This window comes from Chiloscyllium plagiosum, unplaced genomic scaffold (genome assembly GCF_037043375.1).
Source record: "Chiloscyllium plagiosum isolate Xiang-an unplaced genomic scaffold, Cpla_swu_hap1 HiC_scaffold_22, whole genome shotgun sequence".
NCBI lineage: Eukaryota > Metazoa > Chordata > Chondrichthyes > Orectolobiformes > Hemiscylliidae > Chiloscyllium > Chiloscyllium plagiosum.
In genome coordinates this window covers 21,721,453-21,748,764 of record NW_028270160.1, presented here as the reverse complement: position 1 = coordinate 21,748,764, position 27,312 = coordinate 21,721,453, and the positions used below count along the sequence as shown (strand labels likewise).

The following is a 27,312-nucleotide window of genomic DNA, read 5'->3' as shown; positions in this document are numbered from 1 at the left end:
AATGCAGTTTGCTTCTTCAGAGCTTGACGTTATGTCTCCCAATTCTGTACTGCAACAATCCAGGAGAGTTTTCAATATTTTAGTCTTCCATAATGTAAAAAAGAAATGTAAATCTGAATTCATTGCCAGAGATCATGAATTGGGTATCAGTTTGATTACCCTTTCCTGCATCATTTGCAATCCCTGAATATGTTCCCTGTAATCTTGACCAGAATAATATGCAGTCCGTCAGATTTGGCCCTGTCAATATTGTGTACAGACTCTATATCGTGCTGTGGTTTTATACAACAGAGTGTAGTTAAATTTCCTTACTGCTGTGGCATAACTGGTTTAAATAGAATATACACCAGTGCTTGTAGATCCATGCCTGGTGTTTCATCCTCTAGCCTAGAGTCGTCTTTTTCTTTATTTCTTTTCTACAATCTTATTAAATGCAATTTGTCATGCAAGTTAATGTGGGTATATACATGAGCCATCTTCCCAACATATCTATGCGCTCAGTTTGCCTGTTTGACACTCCTATGCCAAATTACATATCATCTGCAAATGGAGCTTTGTTTTTGTCCCTAGTAACAAATCATTTATATTCACCTCAAACAGCAATGGCTAAGTGCTGATTACTATGGCACCCCTTCGAATGAGTCTGTCATTTAGATACAGATCTATTCACAAACACTCTTTGCTTTATTCTGATCTTGGCAACATCCAATCTAGTTCAGACTCTCACCTCTTGTTCCATTGTCATTCTGCCATATAAACTCATTGCTTGTGTAATTCAAGATCATAATTTTTTTTAATGAAATCTAAATATATCAAATGCGTGGAATTTATTTTGTTAACATTGCCTATCATGTTTTCTGTCCAAGCTTTTTTATGATACTTTCATTCACAAAACCTTTTCATAGAATCTTTACAGTGTGTAAGCAGGCCATTCCATCCACCGAGTCAACATTGACCCCCCGAAGAGCATCCCATCCTTGTAACCCTGCATTTCCCATGGCTAACCCACCTAGCCTACAGATCCTTGGACACAATGCAATTCAAAATGGCCAATCCACCTAACCTGCACATCTTTGGACTGTGCAAGGAAACTGGAGGACCTAGAATAAACCCAAGCAGTCAAGGGGAGAATGTGTAAATAGCACACAGACAGTAACCCAAGGCTGGAATTGAACTCATGTCCCTGGCGCTGTGAGACAGCTATGCCAACCACTGAGCTATGCCATCCTCTTTTATTGCTTCCCTACATCAAACGATAAGCTCATGCCTTAGTTTTCTGTATTTATCTTACTGCCCTTTTTTAAAAAAGATTGCTATCATGTCAGCTACTTCCCAATCTTTCTTTGTTACTTCTATTTCAGATGACTCCCCAAAGAGCAACATGAATGTGACCAATTAGGAATAAAAGCAAATATTGCAGATGTTGAAAATCACAAATGCAAAGTGCTGGAGGAACTCAGCAGATCAGGTAGCAGCCTTGGAGAGAGAAACAGAGCTAGGTTTTGAGTCCTTCTTCTTCAGACAATATTTAAGAACCTTTGTTCAAACTCTGTCCTTGGCTTGTGTTGTCTTCCTTTCCTTGGCCTATAAATTACTTTTGTGATGAACAGGTACTGTCCCTACTCTGGGTCAGAAGGCCCAGGTGCAGGTCCCACCTGCTCCAGAGATGTGCCGTAACATATCTGAACATATTGTTTTAAAAAATCTTTAAATGACAGCCTTTCTAACTATTGTATTTTTTCCCAGTGCTTCCTTTTAACTCTCAGTTTCTCTCCTTTTAGTACCTTATTTTTATAATGTCTCAGTCTATACTGCTCCCCAAGACAATGTACAACCCTGCCATTGGTGACTATATTGATCTCTTCCTTTAACAGATTTTGGTTCATATTCATAATATACATAACTAGACCTCAAAATTATACGTGCAGGGAAAATATAGTCTAAGAGTTAATTTCTCACATTGTGACCATTTAAAAAGTAATGGATCTTTTATCTTATCCAATAATTTTCAGTGTGCTCTGCTACAAACACGAAAGTCCATTCCCTACAAAATCAAAGAGATAATTGCGTTTTCTGCATGGTGGCAGTGGTTAGCACTGCTGCCACACAGCACTAGAGACCCAGGTTCAAATCCAGCTTTGGGTGACTGTATGGAGTTTGCACATTCTCCCCGTGTCTGCGTGGGTTTCCCCTAAGTGCTCCGGTTTCCTCCCACAGTCCAAAGACGTACAGGTCAGGTGAATTGGCCATGCTAAATTACCCATCGTATTAGGTGCATTAGTCAGAGGGAAATGGGACTGGGTGGGTTACTCTTGGTGTGGATTTGTTGGGCCAAAGGGCCCGTTTCCACACTGTAGGGAATCTAATCTAATCTTCTGCATCATTATTTTTCTGATATCTGTGTGATCTGATGGAATTAGTGCTCAATCTCACACCTGTTAAAACAGGTTAAGATATCGAAAACTTAGACTTCATTTCCAAAGCGAACCGGTACCTTTAATCATCAGTTCAAACTGGTTTCCAATCCAAGTCATTAAGATGAAATGTAACCGAGTGCGTTACTCAATTTCAAGACATCAATTCTGCAAGCTTGCTTGAGCATACTTCATGCTATCGTTTAGTGGAGAGTTATACAATAATCGGACAGATGGTCATTATACTGCAGCACCTTTGCATTGAAAATTAGGGAGTTTGTGTTATTTGACGTGACGGTCTCTCGTCAAGACATCTGCTCAATTTATACACATTTCAAAAATGAATTATTTTTGGCAAATAGCTGATACGTGGATTATGCGAGCGATAATTACGTCATTGACAAATTAGGGACATCATTTATGATGCGCATAACGTTTAGTTTCTGATAGTTCTGCCACTAGAAACAACTGCAATGACGAAGTTATTATGTAACATTTGTCAATGAGTAATATCACGGAAATGCAAGAATTTTGCAAAACCCATCTCCAATGTAAAAGCAATGTTTAACGTCGAATGTACTCAACAATGAAGCTGAGGCCTCTGTGATTTACTTAGTTGAAGCAAATATTGTATCCAAACATATTCATAAGTTTACAAGATGTGCAAATTAAGTTAAAGGCGGAATTATTTCACACAGAATCAGGGACTCCCACTTGCGCTCAGCTGCCCACATTCTTGACAAGTGCCAAATGTGATACTTAATTTGACACATCCCCTGAGAGAGTCTGCAACAGGCAGATTGACAAAGGTATCCTCTCCACTCCAAATACGCGAGGAAGTCAACTTGTTGACCCGGCTCTCAGATATTTCACAAAAACCGAAAGAATTGCGGATGCTGGAAATCAGAAACGAAAACAGAAATTGCTGGAAAAGCTCAGCAGGTTAGGCAGGAGAACCTGAGGAAGGGTCATTCGACCCGAAACGTTAACTCGGATTTCTCTCAGCAGATGCTGCCAGACCTGCAGAAGTTTTCCTAGCAATTTCTGTATTTGCCTTAGATATTTCAAATCATTTCAGGTTTAATCACGGTCTGCAATGATGCTGCACGCACCTTGTTTCGACAACTCGTTCAGATTTCTGATGTGATTTTCTTCTTCACGAGAGGCCATCTTTGCCGGGAACGTTGATCGAGTGAGTGAGCTACTCGGTCCCGGATTTGAAATGTTAACAGGAAGTGGAGAGATTGCCCGATGCTATAGCGCAATTGCAGCTGCACCTCAAACCCGAGTGAGCTGCAGTCAGGTAATTCTCGAACACACCCTGTGAAACAAAACCACAGGAAACAAAAAGATTGTTTCCTTGAAAGGAACTCAATAGTTCTAGATGGGATTGAGAAAGAAAATGTCATGATTGAGCTTCTGTTTTAAAGGGGAATTTGAGTGTAATCATGATATTGTCAAGTGTGTAAACTCTACTGTGTGTAAAATTACCACAGAGGAATACATACTGCATTAAAGTTAATTTTATGCCTTTTTAGCAACCAGTTAGCAAATTCCACATCTATTTAGAAATTAGTATACTGGTTTTAAATTCCCCATTAACTTAGTTGGGTTCAAAGGGTAATCTTTGAGACGTGGTTCCCATCTCCACGTTGGAACACGCACAAATGTAGACTTTAAAATGGAAAGTGTGGAATAGATCATGAGCCGGTATATTACACACACACACAGCCCCAAAGACAGCCGATTTCTAAAATAGCGCTAAAGGCCGATTCATACTGTCGTTTTCAAACACAATCGAGTCCGGTAGAATGAGGGCTTTACGGGTCAAGAGCTCAGCTACGCAACCAGTTGTACTCAACTGCATTTACAGGCAAGTGGGGGAGACACAGAAACCGTGAATCAATTGGAAAACAAATTCGCAACTCCTAGGTTTTGAACTTTGGATACTTCAAAAGCTGATTGACTCTGTAAAGTGAATCACCACGTAAATATAGTCAGGATTCAAATAGCGCCTCCAACATTACACTACACTTCATATATATTTGTAATGCGTTATGTCTGAAACGCATTTTGAATTTTCAAACCGCGAAGTTTGGAGCCATAGTTCCAGAATCGCAGAATTACATTAGTAAGATCCTCATCGTCCCTGAACTAGTTCTTTCAAGGACCTGTCTCAATCGCTTTTTCCATCGGTCTTGATGTTGAAATGTATTAAATGATTTTTAAACTACATCTTCAATTCCCTTTTAAAAATTGATTTGGAGGTGCCGGTGTTGGGCTAGGGTGTACAAAATTAACAATCACACAACACCAGGTTATAGTCTAACAGGTTTATTTGAAAGCGCTAGCTTTCGGTGCGCTTTTCGGAGCAGCGCTCCGAAAGCTAGTACTTTCTAACAAACCCGTTGGACTATAACCTGATGGTGTGTGAATTTTAATTTCAAAAATTACCATTGAATCTGCTGCTGGAACATCCAAACTCTTACTGCCCTATCTTAACTCGCACCAAATCCTGTTTGTATATCACTAGCTCTGACTCATACTCCAGATAGTTCGGTGTTGCTTTTTATTACTCCCATCCTTGTTTTCAAATGTCTCTGTATAGTCCCTCCCCTCAGTTCTGTCATTTCACCCAACTCTAAAATCTTCCTAACCATCTGTGCTCATCCAATTCAGGCCAGTGGAGCATCCCCAATTTTAATCACTTAAATGGTAACGGTAGGTTCAGCTGTCCAGCCCCCAAACTCTGGAATTTGCCTTGCAACTATTTCAAGGAATATCATCTAGCTTGTGTCACTAATGTGCACAATGTTTCAAATATACTTTATATATAGACACTGATTCATAAAGCTTAACATTGATGGACTGAGAAGAATTAGGCCTAGAACATTATTAGGCATTCATTGCCAGGCATAAAAAAACCTCATCTGTCATCTCATCCAATCTGAGCTGCAAACAAAAAAAATGAAAACATTAAGACCAAGAATAGCCTGAAGGGAGCTAATTATATTACTGAATGGCTTCTGGAGGACTAAAGTTATGAACAGTTCAACATTAAGAATTTCTTGCACAACTAGGTTTGAGCCTGTTTTCCAAGATTTCATGAGGAGTTCAAACATTATATCACATCTGCTCAATTATCAATCGGCTGTACAAAAATTTAGCTGGGTCAAAATGTTAAAAATAATCACATGCACACCTATAAATAGAAACCACAAGGGATGAACTCCGATTTCTTTAGTTTCCTCATTTCCCCTCCCCCCACCTTGTCTCAGTCAAATCCCTCGAACTCAGCACCGCCTTCCTAACCTGCAATCTTCTTCCTGACCTCTCCGCCCCCACCCCACTCCGGCCTATCACCCTCACCTTGACCTCCCTCCACTTATCGCATTTCCAAAGCCCCTCCCCAAGTCCCTCCTCCCTACCTTTTATCTTAGCCTGCTGGACACACTTTCCTCATTCCTGAAGAAGGGCTTATGCCCGAAACGTCGATTCTCCTGTTCCTTGGATGCTGCGCTTTTCCAGCAACACATTTTCAGTTCTGATCTCCAGCATCTGCAGCCCTCATTTTCTCCTATAAATAGCTGATGGCTGGAGCTTTTTGGCAGAACTGCTGTTACAATTAAAGAATAACAGCTTTTGGGTGTCTGTTAGTGCCATCTTGTGATATCTCTCCTATTCAGCAATATTAGTAGCACCTGATAGCCATTGGTTTTAAAAAGTTCTGTTCTCATTAAACTATTTCAAACCATTTGGATGAAGGAAGGCGGACATCATGCTAATTCTCAGATACTCTTAGCTAACTAATGGACAGATTATTCAATGGTAGTAAGAAAATACATTCACAAGCAAAGTTTGCCTTCTACAGAATTTTGTAGAAGGAAACACTTAATTGCATTCAATTTTGGGTCTTAGAAGCCTAAATGTTAAAGGTTGTTTTTTTTTAAAAAGAAAGTGCTGCATGGAATAATAAATTGCAGTCTATTCTTGACACAATTCAGGAATATTCAGGCCTTGGAAATGAGCCCAAACGAGGTTTGAAATGAGTCTGCCTGTTTTGTTTTATTTTAAAGGAGATTTATTAAAATGGTGTAAGAAGCCACATCTGTTATATAGAGACAAAGCTGGTATGGGAGGTATGCTTTGGCAGTTCATAAAAGATATGATCTTTTAAGTTCACAGATGACATGAAAGTCAGTGGTGTGATAAATCATGAAGCAAACCTTACAAGATACTATAGATGGCTAAAACCCATTGCCCCATCTTTTCCTCAAGGCACCACTTAATGCCCCCCCCCCCTCACCAATCTACGTAACTTGGTGTCAAACTTAAGATCATTATAATACAATGAAGTACACTGAAATGTTTCATCATAAAAAGGTGCTATACTAGTTATCTGTATAATAGATTGAGCTTCTTACACCATTTTAGTAAATGTCCTTTGAAATAAAAGCAAAACAGGCACACTTAATTAGCTTCTTCAGCACTTATTTTTCATTTCAAACCTCCTTTGGGCTCATTCCAAGGTCTGAATATCTGTCATGAATTTGGTGCCAAGAATAGACTGCAGCTATTATTCAATGTAGCACTTAAAAATAAAATGCAAAAGGAATGTTAGGCCTTTAAGACCCAGAATTAAATGTAGTGAAATGTTGCCTTAAGCAAAGTTTCCCTCATACAGAATTGTTTTGTGAATGTACTTTCTTACTACCATTGAGTAATCTAAGAGGATATGATGGAATTAGTATATCAGGTTTTCTTCATCCAAATGGTTTGTGAATAGTTTCATGACAAGAACAGAACTTAAAACCAATAGTTATCAGGTGCTGCTAATATTGCTGAATAGGAAAAGTAACACAAGATGGCACTAACAGAAGCTGAAAAAGTTGTTTTTCTTTAAACAATTCTGCATAACAATTCTGCCAAACAGCTCCAGCCATCATCTCCAATTTTGAAAAGTTTGAATGAGAATCAGAATCCCTCCAGTGTGGAAGCAGGCCTCTGGCCCAACAAGTCCACACTAACCCTCTGAAGATTATCCCATCCAAACCCATTACTCTACATTTACCCCTGACTAATGCGCCTCACCTACATATCCCTGAACACTATGGGTAATTTAGCATGGCCAATTCACCTAATCTTTGGAATGATTCCATGTGATTAGTTTTAACATTTTCACCCAGCTAACTTTTTGTACAACCAAATGATAATTGCATATCACATCAACTTACTGTTTGAACTACATGAAATCCTACTCCTTCCTATCGGAAAGATGTTGTGAAACTTGAAAGGGTTCAGAAAGGATTTACAAGGATGTTGGCAGGGTTGGAGGATCTGAGCTACAGGGAGAGGCTGAACAGGCTGGGGCTGTTTTCCCTGGAGCGTCGGAGGCTGAGGGGTGACCTTAAAGAGGTTTACAAAATTATGAGGGGCATGGATAGGATAAATAGACACACAGTCTTTTCCCTGGGGTCGGGGAGTCCAGAACTAGAGGGCATAGGTTTAGGGCGAGAGGGGGGAAGATATAAAAGAGATCTAAGGGGCAACTTTTTCCACGCAGAGGGTAGTACGTGTATGGAATGAGCTGCCAGAGGATGTGGTGGAGGCTGGTACAATTGCAACATTTAAGAGGCATTTGAATGGGTATATGAATGGGAAGGGTTTGGAGGGATATGGGCCGGGGGCTGGCAGGTGGGACTAGATTGGGTTGGGATATCTGATCGGCATGGACGGGTTGGACCAAAGGGTCTGTTTCTATGTTGTACATCTCTATGACTCTAAATAGAGGCTGGAATTTCTAAATACCTTTATCATAATGCTATGGTCTCAGATAGTACAATAATTCCGCAGTGAGTTAAAGGTTCCTTAAAAGTGGAGTCACCGGTAAATAGGCTAGTGAATAAGCTTTTGATATGTGCATGGAGTTTAAGAGTTGAAGACAAAGGAGGTCACGTTGCTGCTGTACAGGACATTGTTTAGGCTCCATTTGGAATACTGCATTAAATTCTGGTCTCCCTTCTATTGGAAGGATGTAGTTAAACCTGGAAGGGTTCAGAAGAGATTTAACGATGTTGGCAGGGTTGGAGGGTTTGAGCTATACAGAGAGGCTGAATAGTCTGAGGTTATTTTCCCTGGAGAGTCAGAGGCTGAGGGGTGACCTTCAGGGTTTTTAAAATCATGAAGGGCATGGATAGGGTAAATGCGCAAGATTTCTTCTCCAAGATGGGAGAGTCCAAAAATAGAGGGCATAGGTTTAAGGCTGGAGGGGGTGGGAGATAAAAGTGACCTATAAAAGTGGCAATGTTTTCAGAGGGGAGTGAGTGTATGGAATGAGCTGCCAGAGGAAGTAGTAGACGACGGTACAATTGCCATATTTAAAAGGCAGGATGGGTATATGAATAGGAAGGATTGAGGGCTAAGGCAAATGGGACTATTTATATAGGGTATCTGGTCAGCATGGATGAGTTGGATCGAAGGGTCTGTTTCTGTGCTGCAGATATCCATGACACTATATTATTGTTACATAGCACAATAACCCGATGATTATAAAAAGCATTTTTGATTTTTTAAATCCATTGTTCAGAGGAAAACAAAGTTTGCATTTCATACAATTATTTCATTATCTTTTATACACCTAAATATGATTTACCCGATTGCTTTCCTTAAATTCCTGAAGATATCTCTTCCATGTGTCGGAGGTTGTTGCCTCTAATCTTAACAGATCATTTCTTGAATAACTTTATACAAAATGTTTTTCCTGATTTCTGCTCTTTCACAAAATAAGCAATGAAAAGCAGAATAGCAGAGCACACAAACTAAAAATACAATGCTGCATCTTTAAGACACCAGTATAGATGATATGTAAATACTCTGCGGGACAAGGAAACACTTGTCATTCACAACAGAGAGCATAGGTTGGGTATTCAACCCAAGATAAGACAAAAGCATGCTTCCTTCAACCTTCCATTCAATGGATGTTGGCATGAGATTAAAATTGAGTCAGTATAGAAACAGCTTGGTACTGCAAAACAGAATGTGACGTGCAGAAGAAACAGTCTTGTTCAACAGTAACATCTGTTCACTTTTATTTTGTATCTACTGCAAAAAGTATTGCATTGTAGCAAAGTTTGACATTTCTTGATGAGAAGCATTTATAAGTCTACTTTATCCTTTCCTAACTTTCATTTCATTTGAATATACATTGCACAAATATACGGAATAGAACAGCAGTGCACACACCTTTAGTCTTCTACAAACTAACTTTCAAAACAGAAGTTTATATCATAAACAGTACATTGACACTTAAAGATGAGATCCAATGAGTATTAAGATGCTTTGAAAACAATGAAGAATAAAAATTCAGTCAAATATTTTCTTTTAAAATGTACAAACATCAAAATTCTATCATCTGATCTTTCCCCACAGAACAAAATTAGCATTCCAAAATTTTAAATCTTCATTCTTACAATTTTCTACTTTTAACTGGAGGCAGGTGAAATGGACCTCCGTTCCACATATTTTGTTCGACTTAAATAGTCAAGTTAATCACTAGCTTTGATTCAAAATGATTTGTAATAACTATTTTTCACCACAATGAATTATAACAAATTAAAATAATTTCCTTTAAGTTTAGAAAAGAATAAGGATACAGTAAATGCAAATCCTTTTTTTAATTAATTTCTCCATAATTCACCAAGAAAAATATTTTTACAGTTGAGCCTTTATCAACATATCTTCCAGTTAGTTATCTTTGGAAAAAAAGAGTTGTATAGGAAAGTACAATTTAAATAATTCCTTTCTATATGCTTGGTAATAAGCTGTGCATGAATAAATTGCCATAAACTTTCAATATCCTAATTTCCTCAAGATAAATCGGGCTTAGTTAGCTGATGCAAATTGTTAATTATATTCTTCTATATCCATTTCATCTTTTGAGATCAGAATGCTTACCATTTTGATCAGTTAAACTGATTGCTCTCATCCCCAATAAAACCAGATAAATCTAAATTTAGTTCTATGCATATACTGGTGAAGAAGTTGTAAACAAATGATTTCAATTGCTGTAAACAGTTTTCTGCAAGGTTTAGCATTCAGACTTTTTCAAAACAAAAGGTTTTATGGACTTCCAATTTAATACTTTGATTTGTATAGCTTTCTTTTTACAATACAAAAAGATGAATTATAAACAATTGCTGGAGTGTGTTAAGTATAGAATGCTTCGGTATGAAATGTATTCTTACGAAGTATGAAAATAAATCTTCCACTGTTGAATTTGGGATTTCACTGATGTTTAGCAGCATCTCTTGGGTAAAATTCTGCCAGTGTACTTTGAGTAATACGTTTCAACATCTCCTTGGGGAATATTCGGAGCAATTGCCAGCCAATATCCAAAGTTTCAAATACAGTCCTGTTTTCATATGGACCTATGCAAAACAAAACAAAATTTTCTCCCTTTACCTGGGTTATGGCTTACATTTCTCAAGAAACTTTAAATTCTAGTATTTTTAAGTGGGAAATCATTATGCACTTAAAATATCACTATTCAAAACCACAAATTCACAAGGCATTAGGACTTGATGGGACGCATCCAAGGTTAGAATGAAGTGGCTGCAATGTCCAATGGGGCTAAAATTGTCCAGTTTTCCTGAGACTCTAGGACTTTGCTGGCAGACCAAAGAATTGCAAGCATAACAGCCATGTTCAAAAGAGTTGCAAAGATAAGCCCAGAAACTACAAAGTCAGTCAGTTTAATTTTGGTGATATTCTCAGATTCAAGAAAGTTTATACCATAGTTCCTCAGAGATTGGTAATGGTACCCTTGTCTTTCCTGTTATTTTAATGAACCAGATTTTGGACTACAGTGCCTAATTTCAAAATTTTCATGTGATAAATGTGGAAACACTGAACTGCAGGTAGCAATTTCAAAAGGCTACGTTGGTGGAAAGAATGGATAAGTAACAAATTAAACTTAATGCAGAGAAATGTAAAATATTTCATTTTGGTAGTTAGAATGAAAGGAAACAAAATAAAAAAAAAATTAAAACTTGGTCAAAAAGCAGTAACACCTGGGTGTACATGTCCATAAATCACTGAAGATAACAGTTGATTGAGAGATTAATAAAGCACACAGCATCCTAGGCTTTATTAACAAGACATTGAGCATAAAAGCAAGATTATCTTTAACTAGTATAAAGCACTGGCTTTGTCTCAACTGGAGTATCATGTCTGGTTCTGGACACCACACTTTAGAAAGACATAAGAGATTAAATGAGAGTAGTCCCAAAGATGAGGAACTTCAGTCATATCAATAGATTGAAGAAGTTGGACTGTTTTTCCTTAGGAAAAAAGGTTGAGAAAAGATTTGATAGAAGTACTAAATATGCTGTGTCCATACCCCTCAAGATTTTAAGAAAATAATTTCCATTTGTGCAATGATTAAGAAAGGAATTTAAGGGAATTAGCAAAATGAGCAATGTGACATGAAAAACCTTTTCAAGCAACAGATCGTCAGGATTTGAAATGATCTACTTCAGCGTGCGGTGGACATAGGTTCAGTCCAGATATTAAGGAGAGAATTAGATTGTTATCTGGAAGGGAAGAACATGCAAAAGGAGAAGGTGGGGAGTGGCACTAGTCAAAACATGAACTAGTGCAGACACGGCAAGCTAAATAGCTTGTGCTATAACAACTGAGAAATGCAGGTTTGCCAAATTCTAGGTTTTTGAAATGTATTTTTAAAAACATTTATGAAGCACTTTTAAATAATAAAACATTCCAAAGTCCTTCGCAGGAGGATTACAAATCAAAAAAAGTCACACAGTCAGTTATTAGGTCAGATCAACAATTTTGTCAAAGGCAGATTTTAAGGAGAGCTTTAAAAGTAGTTGAGGCAGCAAGTTGGAGAAATGAGAAAGAAAATCTTCACATGGCACTAAAAGCACAGCCAGCAATAGGGGAGTAATTAAAATTATGAATGCCCAAGGAGGCCAGAATTAGAGTAGCATAGGTATTGGAGGGTTGTGGGGCTGAAGCAGTATGGAGGAACAAACCTGTGGAAGGTTATGAAAACAAGGCTGAGCATTTTAATGTCAAGATAATGTTTAATTGGAAGCCAAAAGTTAATGAGCACAGGACTTATGAATGTAAAAAGGAACTTGATAGGAGTTAAGACATTGAGCAAGTGTCTTTGGAATGAGCTCAAAATTTATAGAGTGTACAATGCAATGGAATGGTCAAATCAAGAAGAATAAAGGTGTGGATGAGTATTTCAACAGCAAAGTCAAATGAGGTTAGAAGTAGAACTTAGTAGTCTCACTAAGCCCAGAAATGCCATCTGGGGTCAAATGTAAACGGATTGCTTTCATCTCAAACTGCTGGCAGGAAGAGGGTCTGAGGTTGTAACTTGGGAACAGAGTTTGGAGTAGGGATCAAAAACAACAGCTTCAGTTTTCCCATTATTTAATTTGAAGAATTAATCTACTTATCCAGCTTTGTAGCTTACAGAAGCAGTCTAATAATTTAGCAACAAGAGTCTTGAGGGAGGCAGTGCTGACTGCTGTCAGCTTCTGTGCATTTGTTGGATGTTGCTGCCTAGGACAGTACATGGATTAGAACTAGGAGGGTGCAACAGACAGGTTCTTGGGGATATAACAGGCAACAGTGCAGGAGCGGAAGAAATCATTGGAAGTGGTACTCCAGATATGATTAGGTAGATAAGAATGGAACCAGGTTACAGCAGTCCCAACAGATGAATGATAGTGGAGGCACTGCAGGAGGCCAAGAGTATTAAAGGCTGCAAACAAGTGAAGGTGGAGAAAAAGCATGCCTTTGTCAGTCAAATAGGAAGTCATTTGAGAGTTTGCCAAGACTTGTTTTAGTACTGTGACAGAGCAAAAACCCAACTGGAAAAATTCAAACATGGAGCTCCAGGAAAAATGCATGAAGATTTGGCAGGTGACAGCATGTTTAAGGATTTGACAGGAAAAGAAGGTTGTAAATGTGGCAGAAGTTTCCAAGAATGGTATAAGTAAAAGGGGTGAACTTTTAACAATACTGGCTAATACGAGGAGTAAGGAGGGAAGCTGATGACCAGGTCAGTGGGAATAGGATTTAAGAGCAAAAGACAGGTGTCGTGATTAAAGTGAGCTCAGAGCAGGGATCAAAAGTTGAAGGAAAGCTATAAATTGCAAGTTCAAGGCTTGGGAGGGGGTGGTGTACTGTGGGTTATGTATGGTTGGAATAAGCATACCTTGTGCAATGAAATTTCTCTCAAATTTTTGCAGAAATTCCAAATATAACAGATCATCAGGTGTGAGAGCTTCCTCACCAACCACAGCTTTCATGGCTTGGACATCTTTGCCAATGGCGTAGCAAGCATACTGTGGAGACAGAACATTTCACAACTTATTCACTAACTTTTAATTGACATTGTTGGTGAAGACATAGAATAAGTTATTAGAAAATTCAAACCCAGATACACATCATTTAGTGTTGTTTAAGCTTCAATATCTCAAAGCACTACATATCTACAATAATGAGAAGGCCAATGTAAACAGTTTCTTGCTCTCAATATCCTGAGGAATTAGTTACATTTAATTTTAAAATGGTACCACCTCAGGCAAATGTCAGCCTTCAAATAGGCTTTATCCTCTATTCACTCTCCATTAAAAAGGATCAGTCATAATTGAGTTATGATGTAGTCTCTCATTCACCAGAAACTAGGCGAAGACTGGTTATCATTCTTTGCTTTGTAACTCTACACTAGAACACAGAAGTTGATTTCAGACTCAATTCTCAGAAATGAAACATCATATTGTTACCCATTTTCAGCAAACCTTTCAATGAATCATTGTAAAATAAAATCTGCACAAAACGTCTTTAACTGCACCAATACTGTAGAACCTTGCAATTCAAATTTAGTTCTGCCAATTGAGAATCTCAAAGTAACAAGATAAGTTATTTTCAGTTATGATACATCTCAATTTTAACTTTAATTCAGACATTTATTTTTAAGTGTAATAACCGTACCAGCTGATTAGAGACTTCAGGATGATCTTTCCGTGTCATACCTTCCCCTATGGCTGACTTCATTAATCGTGAGAGAGATGGTAAAACATTAATAGGTGGATAAATCTGTAACAGCAATTGAAAGATTGTAAGTGCATTTCTTCTCAATCAAATTTTATATATGACTTCTACATTAGTGGCATTTATATCTCCAGTTGCAGTATTTTTAAAGGGGACAAATTTTGTGGGACAGTAAAATGGCAATTAGTCAAATCAAAGGAGGGCAGCTAACAAATGAATGTTAAATAGAGCTTTTAAATAGCTGAAGAGGGCCGTATGCAACCCAGTTTTACCTACGAACACCCCAAGTCAAATACAATTGAAAGCAATGATGCAGTGAATGAGAAAAATGTCTTTACTTTTCAGTTTGTTCACACCTTACAATAGCCTAACCTTGAACAGTAAAAGGCATTGAAAAACATTGGGAGTTCTCTGGAAAACAGTTTTCTAGTTTTTGCTTCAGACAACACACTACAGTAGTCATGTCATCAATACAGTCAAATATCTTTTGTCTGTCTGCGCACTGTAGTGCAAAATTCTGGACCTCTCACTACAGCCTTTACATCTTCAGCTAGGGTAGGAGGAAGGTGAAAGGGTAAGCATTCAGATGTCAAGGGTTGTTGACCTCCTCGGTTGAAGAGCATACTGCATCTCTGACTGCCTCAGCCATTTGTTCCACTGTGTAGTGGAATCGTCATCCAGCTTAGCAGAGGTTTCCCTGGTTGCCTCCACTGAAAGTTCCATGCCTGCCTTGTCCAGCTATGCAAAAAAGCAGCTTGAAAAGCTGCTGCTCTTCATTCAGTATCTTATGTCACTGTGGCCTATTCAAACGCTGCATGACAGAAACATGTGACTTGTCACCATCTTTCATATCTTCTTCATCACAGATGATTTCCAGAATGGTCAGGTTGTGCACTTGGCCGCTGACTAGAAAGATCAGCTGTCAGTAATTAGTGTTTATGTTCCTAATCACTCCCAATCAATTGGCCGGTGATGTTAAGATTCAGAGTCATAGAGATGTACAGCATGGAAACAGACCCTTCGGTCCAATCTGTCCATGCTGACCAGATATCCCAACGCAATCTAGTCCCACCTGCCAGCACCCGGCCCATATCTCTCCAAACCCTTCCTATTCATATACACATCCAAATGCCTCTTAAATGTTCCAATTGTACCAGCCTCCACCACTTCCTCTGACAGCTCATTCCATTCACCTCTCACCCTCTGCGTGAAAAAGTTGCCCCTTGGGTCTCTTTCATATCTTTCCCCTCTCACCCTAAACCTATGCCCTCTAGTTCTGGACTCCCCGACCCTAGGGAAAAGACTTTGTCTATTTATCCTATCCATGCCCCTCAATTTTGTAAACCTCTATAAGGTCACCCCTCAGCCTCCGACTCTCCAGGGAAAACAGCCCAAAGAGGAAAGAACATCAGCTTGATGCTCAAGGCCAGCAATGTCAAGGTACAAAGGACAGTTGGTTTGTAACAATGATAATCTTTTCCTTCTGCATATACATTGTCCACTTTTCTAATGGATCCCTCAAAAACACCACTAGATGGTTTTGTTACCTTCACACGATGTAGCTAGTGGCTTAACATTCCAAGTATCATCACTTCTTGGAAAACTGATGTACAGAGAGATCTGGGTGTTCAGGTCCATTGTAGCCTTGTTTAAGATGGGCAGCAGGGATAATCCAGGTAATTACAGACCTGTGAGCCTGATGTCAGTGGTAGGGAAGCTACTGGAGAAGATACTAAGGGATAGGATATATACTCATTTGGAAGAAAATGGGTTTAGTGATAGGTAGCATAGTTTAGTGCAGGGAAGGTCATGTCTTACAAACCTAAGAATTCGTTGAAGAGGTGACAAGATTGATGGATGAGAGAAGGGATGTAGATGTCATATACATGGACTTTAAGGTGTTTGATAAGGTTGTCCATGGCAGACTGATGAAAGGTGGTAAAGTTGCATGGGGTCCAGGGTGTTCTAGCTGGATCGATAAAGAAATGGTTGGGCAACAAGACACAGTAGTAATAGAAGGGAGCTTCTCAAAATGGAGACCGATGACCAGTGGTGTCTGACAGGGATCCGTGCTGGGACCACTGTTGTTTGTGATATACGTAAATGATTTGGAGGAAGGTGTAGGATGCCTCATTAGCAAGTCTGTGGATGACACTAAGATAGGTGGAATAGCAGATAGTGAAGGGGACTGAAAGAGAATACTGCAGAATATAGATAGATTGGAGAGTTGGACAGAGAAATGGCAGATGGAGTTCAATCCTGATAAATGAGAGGTGATGCATTTTAGAACATGCAATTCCAGACCAAACTATACAGTAAATGGAAGAGTCCTGGGGAAAATTGATGTAGAGAGATCTGGGTGTTCAGGTCCATTGTTCCCTGAAGATGGCAAATCAGGTCAGCAGAGTGGTCAAGGAGGCATATGACATACCCCTTCATCAGATGGGGTATTGAGTACAAGAGTTGGCAGGACGTGTGACAATTGCATAAGACATTGGTTTGGCTACATTTGGAATATTACGTATGGTTCTGGTTGCCAAAAGGATGTGGATACTTTGGAGAGGGTCCAGAGGAGGTTCACTAGGATGTTGCCTGTTATGGAAGGTGCTAGCTATGAGGAGAGGTTGAGTAGATTGGGATTATTTTCATTGGCGGTTGAGGGGGGGACCTGATTGAGGCCTACAAAATCATGAGGGGTGTAGGTAGGGTGGATAGCAAGAAACATTCTCTCTTCTCTCCCCCTCCCTCCCCCCCCCCCCCCCCCCCAACCCCTCCACCAGAGTGGAGGACTCAATTACTAGGGGTCACAAGTTCAAAGTGGGGGGGGGGGGGGGGGAAGAAAAGAGATATATGTGGAAAGTTCTTTACATCTGGAATGCATTGCCAGTGGAGCTGGCAGTGGTGGGAACGATAGCGTCATTTAAGATGTATCTGTCTAGATATGTGAATGGGCAGGGAACAAAGAGATCCTTACAAAACAAATGGTGGATTTAGATTGAGGATATGGATCCATAAAGGCTTGGAGAGCCAAAAGGCCTTTCCTGTGCTGTAATGTACTTTGCTATCACAAATGGCAACCACCTTTCAGAGCCATTCATAGAGGTGACACATTCCTTGTTTCACTTTCCACCATTAATATTTAAAGATAAATTATGTAAAAAACAACATAGTAAAAGATGCTAACAGTCTGAGTTCATCTCTAATAAAGTCTCGGTGCACTCTCAAACAGGGTCTGGCTAACAGTATTTCGCAGGCAATTGGCTGTCATTACTGACCCAACTGCTATACCCCCACCACATAGGAAGATGCTGTGTCTGGATTTTGAATTGGTCCAGCCATGCATTGCAGGTGAACTTCTCATGCACCAGTCTTTTTGCCAGAGCTACTCCCATTTTGTTTAGGTGTGTACGAGAGATAAGAATTTTCTTTGCCTGACCTGCCTTGATCACGTCAGCAGAGCTTCTTTGGCAGAGACTGCAAGCATGTTTATCCTCTTGCATGCTGGAGACAATGTGCACTTGTCAAACTGTTCCAACATACTTGCCTTATATTTGAGAATGGTTCGCAAAATTTGACAGCTGAATCTCTGGTTCCTTCGTGATGTCCATTTAATGGCTTTGCAGCAATTTTCCACCTGCTACAATTTTATTGTCCTTATCTTTTTAAAAAAAAGCTTTATGACTATTCACCTATAAGCCATACCAGCAACTCAGACTCTTCAGCCAAACCACTAATACAACCTTTTCTTCAGAATCATACTGCATGGAAACAGACCCTTCAGTCCAAACAGTCCATGCCAAACAATTCCAAACTAAACTAGTCCCACATCTCTCCAAACCTTTCCTATTCATGTATTTATCCAAAAGTCTTTTAAACATTGGTGGCTGCAGGTAAAAATACACTCTCTCAGGAAGTTCATTTCAGTGTAAAAACATTGCCTCATCTTTTTTTCAAAAATCTCTTACCTTAAAAGTGAGCCCCCTAGTCTTGAAATCCCCCATCCTAGGGAAAAGACAACTACCATTATCTGTATCTATGACTCATTATTTTAGAAATTTCTAGCAGATTGCCTATCGACCTTCTACACTCTAGTGAAAAGTCTTCTGCTTCTCCACTTTCCCCTTAAATGCATTAATGTTATTTGCCTCACCCATCTACTGGGGTAGCAAGTTCCAATTTCTAAAAACTAACAGCTTTTTCCCCCCCTCCCGTGTTCTATATTAAAAGTTTGTTAGTGAACGAGTTCTGATCTCACCCACAGCCATCAACATTCACACCACCACTTTGGGTTTTTTTTTTGAGAAAGGTGCCTCCACTTGTTCAATTTTTGAAATTAATTTAACTTGTCAGTCTGGTATTATTCTAGGATTTGTTCAGTGCTTTCATGACCCTTTTTATTCCACCAGACCAGATAGGTTGAAGAGCTCCAAATAAAGGTACAACCAAGGTTTACCCACACTTAACTTCTTTGCTTTTCAATTCTCTTAAGCATGTACTGTGTTTGCACGTTCTTATAACCTGCACTTATTTTAGCAAGTACTGTATCTGTACTCCCAGATCCTTTTATTCCTCATCATTTAAACACCATTCTCCTGGTGTATGTGGCCTCTTTATTCTTCCTACCAAAAAGTCTACCACCTCACGCTTGGTGGTGGTTTTGGGCTTTCCAAATGAAATTTCAGCTTTTCCTACATTTTTGAATATTCACATAAAACCAGTTGCAGTACTTTATATACAGTACCTTAATACTTTATGTTCAGTTAAGACAGATAGATAACTGGGAACTGAAATGAATGTGACATGATCTCTTGAAAGATTTTTGTATGTTAGGAATTAAACATTTTTAATTTACTTGTGAGACATGGGCATCACTGGCTGGGCATCACTGGCCAGCATTTATTGCCTGTCCCTAGTCATCCTTTAGAGGTGGCGGTGAGCTGCCTTCTTAAACTGCTGCAGTGCATGAGCCAAAGGTAGATCCACAATGCTGACTGGACTGGAATTTCAGAATTCTGACCCAGCAATGAAGTCAAGGTGACGAGGGGCTTAGCTAAGGAACTTGTGATTTGGATATTGCTGCATGTAGTCATGGATTGTTTTAGTACCCGAAAAGTCAAATTGTGCTGAACAATGTGCAATCATCTGCAAACATTTCACTTCTCAGCTTATGGAGGAAAGGTCATTGATGAAACAGGTGAAGATGGTTGAGCTCCACTGCAACTTTAGCTCACTATAAACCAATTTGCTCAAGACAAAATAAGCAGTTAACGTTTAATTAGCTCATTATTTGTACAAACCTTTTGGAATAAGTGCAATCTCAATTGTGCATCTGAAATAATTTCTTGTATAGAGTTGCTCAAATCTATACAAAGCCACAAACATTGGAGGCTTAAATTTATGGATCTGCTGACTCAGACTTCTCAAACTTACTTTACTTGTACTTCCTCTTTAAAATAATGTGCATCTTTCAACTTATTTCTGTGCATCCTACCTGTCTGTTGTGTAACTGACGGTCAACGTAGACCTGCCCTTCAGTGATGTATCCAGTTAAGTCAGGAATAGGGTGAGTGATATCTGCAAAACAAAAAATTTTAAACACAAACCAGGATTAATGCATACTTCCAAGTAATTTGAAATATTACTTTCATATTTTTCATATGAAGTGAAAAGGTTCTGACTTTACCATGGCAAAGACTGCAAAATTGTCAGTATTCACCATAATTACTCTACTGAAATGAAGAACCTAATGGTCTGAGCATGTGCAATTAAACATGGAAATCCATCAGTTGGTGAGTGACACTGCACTTCTGCAGAGGGTTTTGCTCAGTGAGATTTACAGCAGAGAAAAAAGGTTCTTTGGTTCCATTGTGTCTGCACTGGTCAAAAACAAGCACCTAACTATTCTCAGCCCATTTTCCAGCACTTGGCCCATAGGGTTTCAAGCCTTAGCATCACAAGAACACATCTAAATGTTCTTTGCCCCTCAGTTTTATACATCTCAATCATGTCCCCTCTCAATCCCCTATGCACTAACAGAAAAGCCCCAGCCTGTCCAATCTCTCTATATAAACTTTAGGGTGTAGGTTTGCTCGCTGAGCTGTAGGTTTGATATCCAGACGTTTCATTACCTGGCTAGGTAACATCATCAGTGGCGACCTCCAAGTGAAGCGAAGCTGTTGTCTCCTGCTTTCTATTTATATCTGGAGGCACTCTGGAGGCACTGGGGAAGAAGGGCGCAGTGTTGCATGGAGTTGGGGGTTGAGGGAGGTATTGCACAGTGTTGGGCTCAGGGGCAGGGGAGGTGTTGCACAGAGTTGGGGGGTCAGGGGGAGGGGACTGGGGGCAGGGGGCGGTGTACCACGAGATTTGGGGCAGGCGATCGCACGCTGTGCGCTGCTGCAGTCTACTGAACAAGGAGCAGACTTTAAAAACTCCGAGCCCCAGAGGACAGGCATTTAATCGATTTTCCGAATAATCGATTATCCGAACGAAATAGTGCCCGCCCATCTCGTTCGGATAAGTGAGTTTCCAATGTAATTATGATACGTCAGTGAGGAACACTGAGCAGGAAGATGAACCTTGACCTGTCTTGATCTGTCCATCTGATCCAGTGTTTCCCAATGTCTGATCATTCTTCATTTATTCCCTGGTCTTAAATTGTCCTGCCCAAGTGTATTACCTCACACTTATCTGGACTGAATTCTACTTGCTATTGATCAGTCCATCTGACCAGCCCTTCTATACCCTTCTGTAATCAAAGGCTATCCTCCTCACAATTTACTACCCACCAATTTTTTGTGCAAACTTCATGATCAACCCTCCTCCACTCAAGTTTAAACCATTTATATAAACCATAAACAGTAAGGGTCCCAATGGACAATTCCAATCCAATCACCCTACATCCTTCACCCACTATGTCCTGCCACTCAAATGGTGGCACAGTTATTAGCACTGCTGCCTCACAGCACCAGAGGCCCGGATTCAATTTCCACCTCAAGCAACTGTCTGTGTGGAGTTTGCACATTCTCCCAGTGTTTACGTGGGTTTCCTCCAGGTGCTCCAGTTTCCTCCTACAGTCCAAACGCGTGCAGGTTAGGTGAACTGGCCATGCTAAATTGCCCGCAGTGTTAGGTGAAGGGATAAATGTAGAGGAATGGGTCTGGGTGGGTTGCTCTTCAGAGGGTCGGTGTGGACTTGTTGGGCTGAAGGGCCTGTTTCCACACTAAGTAATGTAATCTAATGTAAGTATTGTTATAAAATGTAATCTAATCTAAAATTTCTTTGCATCCCATGGACTCTTACCTTTGCTAGCAGTCTTTATGTAAGACCATAACATCAGTCTTGTTGGATTCCAAGCAGACTACATTAATGCATTGCCCTCACCCACACACCTGGTAACCTCTTCAAAAAATTCAATTGAGTCGGTCAGATATTACTTCCCTTTATCAAAACCATGTTCACCTATCATAGATATGTATAGCATGGAAACAGACCCTTCAGTCCAACTCTTCCATGCCAACCAGAATCCCAACCCAATCTAGTCCCACCTGCCAGCACCTGGCCCATATCCCTCCAAACGCTTCCCTGTTCATATACCCACCCAGATGCCTTTTAAAATGTTGCAATTGTACTGGCTTCCACCACATCCTCTGGCAGCTCATTCCATACATGTACCACCCTCTGCGTGAAAAAGCTGCCCCTTAGGTCTGTTTTAGATCTTTCCCCTCTCACCTTAAACCTATGCCCTCTAGTTCTGGACTCCTCCACTCCAAGGAAAAGATTTTGTCTATTTATCCTATCCATGCCCTTCAATTTTGTAAACCTCTAAGGTCACCCCTCAGCTTCCAACACTTCAGGGGAAAAACAACCCCAGCCTATTCAACCTCTCCCTGTAGCTCAAAAACTCCAACCTTGGCAACATCCTTGTAAATCTTTTCTGAACCCTTTCAAGATTCACAACATCCTTCCAATACAAAGGAGACCAGAATTGCACAGTTCCAACAGTTGTCTAACCAATATCCTGGACAGCCGCAACATGACCTCCCAACTCCTGTACTCAATACTCTGACCAATAAAGGAAAACATACCAAACACCCTCTACCTGCGAGTCCCACTTTCAAGGAGCTATGGACCTGCATTCTAAAGGACTTTGTTCAACAATATTCCCTAGGACCTTACCATTAAGAACAAGTCCTGGTAAGATTTTCTTTCCCAAAAATGCAGCACCTCGCAATAATCTAAAATTAAACTCCATTTGCCACTTCTCAGCCCATCTTTGGACTGCGTAGAGATTGTGGTGCTGGAAAAGCACAGATCAGGTAGTATCCGGGCAGCAGGAGAATGGACGTTTCAGGCATATGCCCTTCATCAGGAATAAGTGAGGGCTGCACATGCTGGAGATCAGATGAGTGTGGTGCTAAAAACTCTCAGGTCAGGCAGCATCCCAGAAGCAGGGGAAATCGGCATTTTGGGTATAAGCTCTGATGAAGGGCTTTAAGACTACTTTGCATCCAGTTTGCAAAAACTGTTCTTTATTATTCACACCCTTTCCAAATGCAAATTCTGTCCCTCAGAATTGCTTCAAATATGTTCCCCATCACGGAGATCAGACTGACCAGTCTGTAATTCCCTGGTTTATCCCTTGCTCCCTAACAGTACTATACTTGCTGTTCTCCAGTCCTTCAGCATTGCTATGACGTGAAAGGAATTGAATATTTTTGCCAACTCCCTGAATTCCTCACCTCAACCTGGGATATATTTCATCTAGCCCCAGAGATTTATATACTTTCAAGCCTGCCGGACCACTAGAACCTCCTCTCTTCATGCTAACTTTCTTCATTTCTATATGCATATAAACCCCCTCATTAGTAAACACTAACTCAAAAAATTCACATAGAACCCTACCCACATCCAAAACTATTAAGGATTTTCCTTTATTTTACCAGCCAGTATCCTTTCATGCCCCCTTTCAGTTCTCAATTTCCTTCAGTTCCATCTTCCATGTTGTATAATCCTCTAGGGCTTCTGCTGTTGAACGCACTTGGTATCTATCATAAGCCTCCCTCTTTCTGAATCCAATGGCTTGTATAGACAGTAGAGTTTGACAGCATTTGATTGTCCCATCTGTTTTTTTTTTTAAATGGAAGATGTTGGTTTTGAACTCTCCACATTTCTTTCTTGAATGTATTCCACTGCTCTGACAGATTTAGCTGAAGCTGCTTCCTGTCCACTATGGCCAAATCACATTTGATGTTACCAAAGTCTGCCTTACCCCAGTTCAGAACTTCAATTTCAGACCCATCCTTGCCCTTTTCCATAACACTGTTACATTCAAGATTGTTATGATCACTGTCTGCAATATGTTCCACCAAAATAATTCAACCACTTTCCCAGCTAGTTAACTAAAATTAAGTCCATGACCACCACTCTCTTGTAGGGCTTTCTATGTAGTGGCTTAAAAAGCTGTCCTGGATACATACTAAGAATGCCACTCCCTCTAAACATTTCATATTGACTACCCCAGTTAATGTTGGGGATGTTGAATCCCCTATCATGATTCTTACCCTTGGCTAAAACTTAGGTATTTGCTCATCTATTTCTCTTGGATTGTTCAGGAGCCCATAATATAATCAGTAATGTGACAACTCAGTTTTGCTTTTTAGCCCGCAACCCTTAAGCAAAGGGTTGTTTAAAACTTTCCCTTTTAACTTATTAGTTTCGTTATAAAACGTTCTTAAAGCATTACAACTTGTTAACTGGTGTAACTGGGCTTCTAAAAGTGTAAGAATAAAAACTAACTGGCATGGAAAAACATTTTATATTTGTAGAATGTTAGCTTTCACTGTGATAAAAAAGAAGTTTATCTTAAATAATATAGTTTCAATCTTAATTCGTTCATATTGCCATGTGGAAATTTAACTGAAGAATAATCATACCACAGTCTTCAATTTGGTTGATTGCCTATCCAGTCTGCGAACATAATTGTTGCTATACATCTGGCAATCCATTTTACTTGGTGCCTCAGTTTTTCCAACTGCCACTGGGTAGTGAAGGCGATTCACAAAAGATCCATAAATCTTTAAGGGCAGATGCCTTTAAGATCAGCAATGAATATTATTGCATAGTCATAACCACAAAATCCAGTCCATGATTCTATCAGTTCTGTACAGACCCTAAGTAGGAGTCCTATCCAGATAAAGCCACTGCCCTGTTATTTTCTCATTGAGGGGCAAATATTTCTTCCAAGTAAATCAAGTTATTTTTGAAAAGTTATAATAAATCTGATTCCTTGACCCTTTCAAGCATTGCATTCCAAATGGTAACACTGAATTAAAATTCTCATTTATAATTTGTTTTGCATATTATCTTAAGTCTGTTACCTCTTGCTACTAATTCCACTTAGAAAATTTCTCTTTTAGTGGCCCAGCTCTCCGCAACTGAACAGAATTGTTCAATTATCCCTTAACATTCACTGCATTAAAAAACTTAAATTTCTCCAAGTCTCACCCTGACACCATTCTAAGTCTCTATGCCCTCAAAACTTTTATATTGAAGTGTCGTACAAAACACTGAATAAATATTCCTGATGAAGCTTAACTAATCCTAGCGTTGGTTAACATAACCTCCACGTTTTTGTACTTTAATATATTAACACAAAGATCCCATTTTTATTTCAAAGCAGCCATATCAACTTACTACGTTAAGATTGTGGGAAAAAGTAAACAAACTCCTGCTCTTTTATCCTGTAATCACTTTTAAAACAGCAACAGTAGCTCATCGTTCTTTCTTCCAAATGCATCACCTCTTGCTTCTTTATTAAGATTAGGGCAAAACTTTAAAAGTTTTATGCCAACATTCACTCTTCCTTTTACAGATCAAAACAAATAAGACTTTTACACACCATCATTAGGCATAGTAAGGATAGGAATCTGTGTAATGGATCCATTTCTGCCCTCCACACGTCCAGCTCGTTCATAGATAGTAGCCAGATCAGTATACATATAACCTGGGAAACCACGACGGCCAGGTACTTCTTCCCGAGCTGCTGAAACCTTAAAAGTAACAGAAATATACAATTGCTATTATACTTTGAATTTCAAACAATAGTCTACAGATAGCTATTAAGTTATTTATTTTGGATTCTATGCTCTAAGGAAGTTCAAATGGCTTATAACTATACATGCATTAACTATCCATGCAAATTTATTAGAATGTGCCTTAAATTCCAGGCAAGGGAGTAAGGTTCAAGCATTGCATTCCAAATGGTAACACCGAATTAAAAATTCTCATTTATAATTTGCAAATCAAATTATCTTAAGTCTGTTATCTCTTGCTACTGATTTCACTTAGGAAATTTCTCCTTCAGTTGCCCAACTCTCCGCAACTGAAACTGGTTGTACGCAGCGAGACAGGAATTTGTCAGTAATAAATTTGCCAAATTCCTGTCCCATTAAAGTCCACTGGAAACATTTACATGCACAACCTTGGAGTGTCTGAATCCCTAAAATCCGGTCTCTGTCCCACAGTACCAAAATGGTTCTGATCAAAGACAAACAGCATACATGACAAAACTAAACTATCCCCTTTCATCATTCTGAACCATTTGCAATCTGGGACAGTTGATCACACCATCTTCCTATAAAGCTTCTCTATTGTTGTCCAGTTAGATGGGACTACTGTCATCTGGCTCCATTCTTATCCATCTGATCATTGCAAAAGAATCAACAGTAACAGTTCTCTTTCCAATCCTGCAGATCTCTCTACTCCTGGTACTCTTATTTTCTTGTCTATAAGTTGATGACAAAACTAGGTGAGATTCTGAGTCTGCAATGAAGATTCAAGCTGCTTTAGAGAATTTGAGCACATGGTACTGCATCTATTGTGTTGACCAATGTGGCTAAATGTGAAGACATACTCAAAGAGAAACAGCTATTATTTAAAGGGCTCTACATATAGAGAAACATGGATGCACAAAGAGATGTGACTTCTTGTACACAAGTCATTGGAAGAAAACAGGGAGATGCAGCAAGCAATTTAGAAGTCAAATAGTATGTCGTGGAAAGAGGATGAGTTCAGAAGCAGGGATGTCTTACTGAAGTTAAGTAAGCACTTAAATGCAACATCTAGAGTATTGAGCACAATTTGTAGTCTCCCTACCCAAGGCCATACTTGCCAAAAAGGGAGTGCAGAGATTAATTACCCATTAACATTCACTGCATTAAAAAAAAAAGAAACAATTTCTCCAAGTCTCACCCTGATACCTTTCTAATTCTCTATGTCCTCAAAACTTTTATATTTATTCACTAAGCTGATTCTGGTAATGGCACGACTGTGATGAGAGACAGTGGTCCAATTAGGTCTACATGCACGAGAACTTAGAAGAATGATAGGGGACCTGACAAACATAAAATTTAACCTTACTAGACAGATAAAATGCAGGGACAATTTCTCCTCCCTGGTTGGGGGTCTATAACCAAGGGTCACAGTCTCAGGATACAGGGTATGCAATTTAGGACTGAGATGAGGAAACCTATTTAAAATTTGACGATGATCAACGCTGCTACCACAGAATGATGAAGGCCAGATCACAGTTTATTCTAGAATGAAATTGATAATTTAAGATATTAAGTGCACAAAGAATATGGAGAGAAAGTGGGAGTATGGTGTTGAGACAGAGAATCAGTCATGAGCATATTGAAAAATCAGGTTCGATTATAACTTTACACAATTAAAAGGCAACTTATTGAAGCACTAAGCAGAAGAACAAAACAAAACATATCAAGTTCATCACAATCTACAAAATGCTTGA

General features: G+C 39.4%; 2 protein-coding genes across 6 annotated transcripts in view; both read right to left on the bottom strand.

Annotated features, from left to right (window-relative positions):
- shtn1 (shootin 1) overlaps positions 1-3,712 on the bottom strand; it is a 106,888-nt gene extending 103,176 nt beyond the window's left edge. For 3 of the 4 annotated variants that reach the window (XM_087998840.1, XM_043712827.2, XM_043712831.2), the window contains exon 1: positions 3,527-3,712. In XM_087998840.1, coding sequence (XP_087854966.1) covers positions 3,527-3,584 — 58 coding nt within the window. In that variant the 5' untranslated portion in view covers positions 3,585-3,712. The remainder of the gene's footprint in view (positions 1-3,526) is intronic. The other variant, XM_087998845.1, reaches the window with a different exon arrangement.
- A 5,773-nt stretch (positions 3,713-9,485) lies between these two features.
- atp6v1ba (ATPase, H+ transporting, lysosomal, V1 subunit B, member a) overlaps positions 9,486-27,312 on the bottom strand; it is a 78,191-nt gene continuing 60,364 nt past the window's right edge. The window contains exons 10-14 of one of the 2 annotated variants that reach the window (XM_043712835.2): positions 25,405-25,555; positions 19,996-20,078; positions 14,445-14,549; positions 13,666-13,795; positions 9,486-10,840 (exon numbers count right to left, since the gene is read on the bottom strand). In XM_043712835.2, coding sequence (XP_043568770.1) covers positions 10,698-10,840; positions 13,666-13,795; positions 14,445-14,549; positions 19,996-20,078; positions 25,405-25,555 — 612 coding nt within the window. In that variant the 3' untranslated portion in view covers positions 9,486-10,697. The remainder of the gene's footprint in view (positions 10,841-13,665; positions 13,796-14,444; positions 14,550-19,995; positions 20,079-25,404; positions 25,556-27,312) is intronic. The other variant, XM_087998847.1, reaches the window with a different exon arrangement.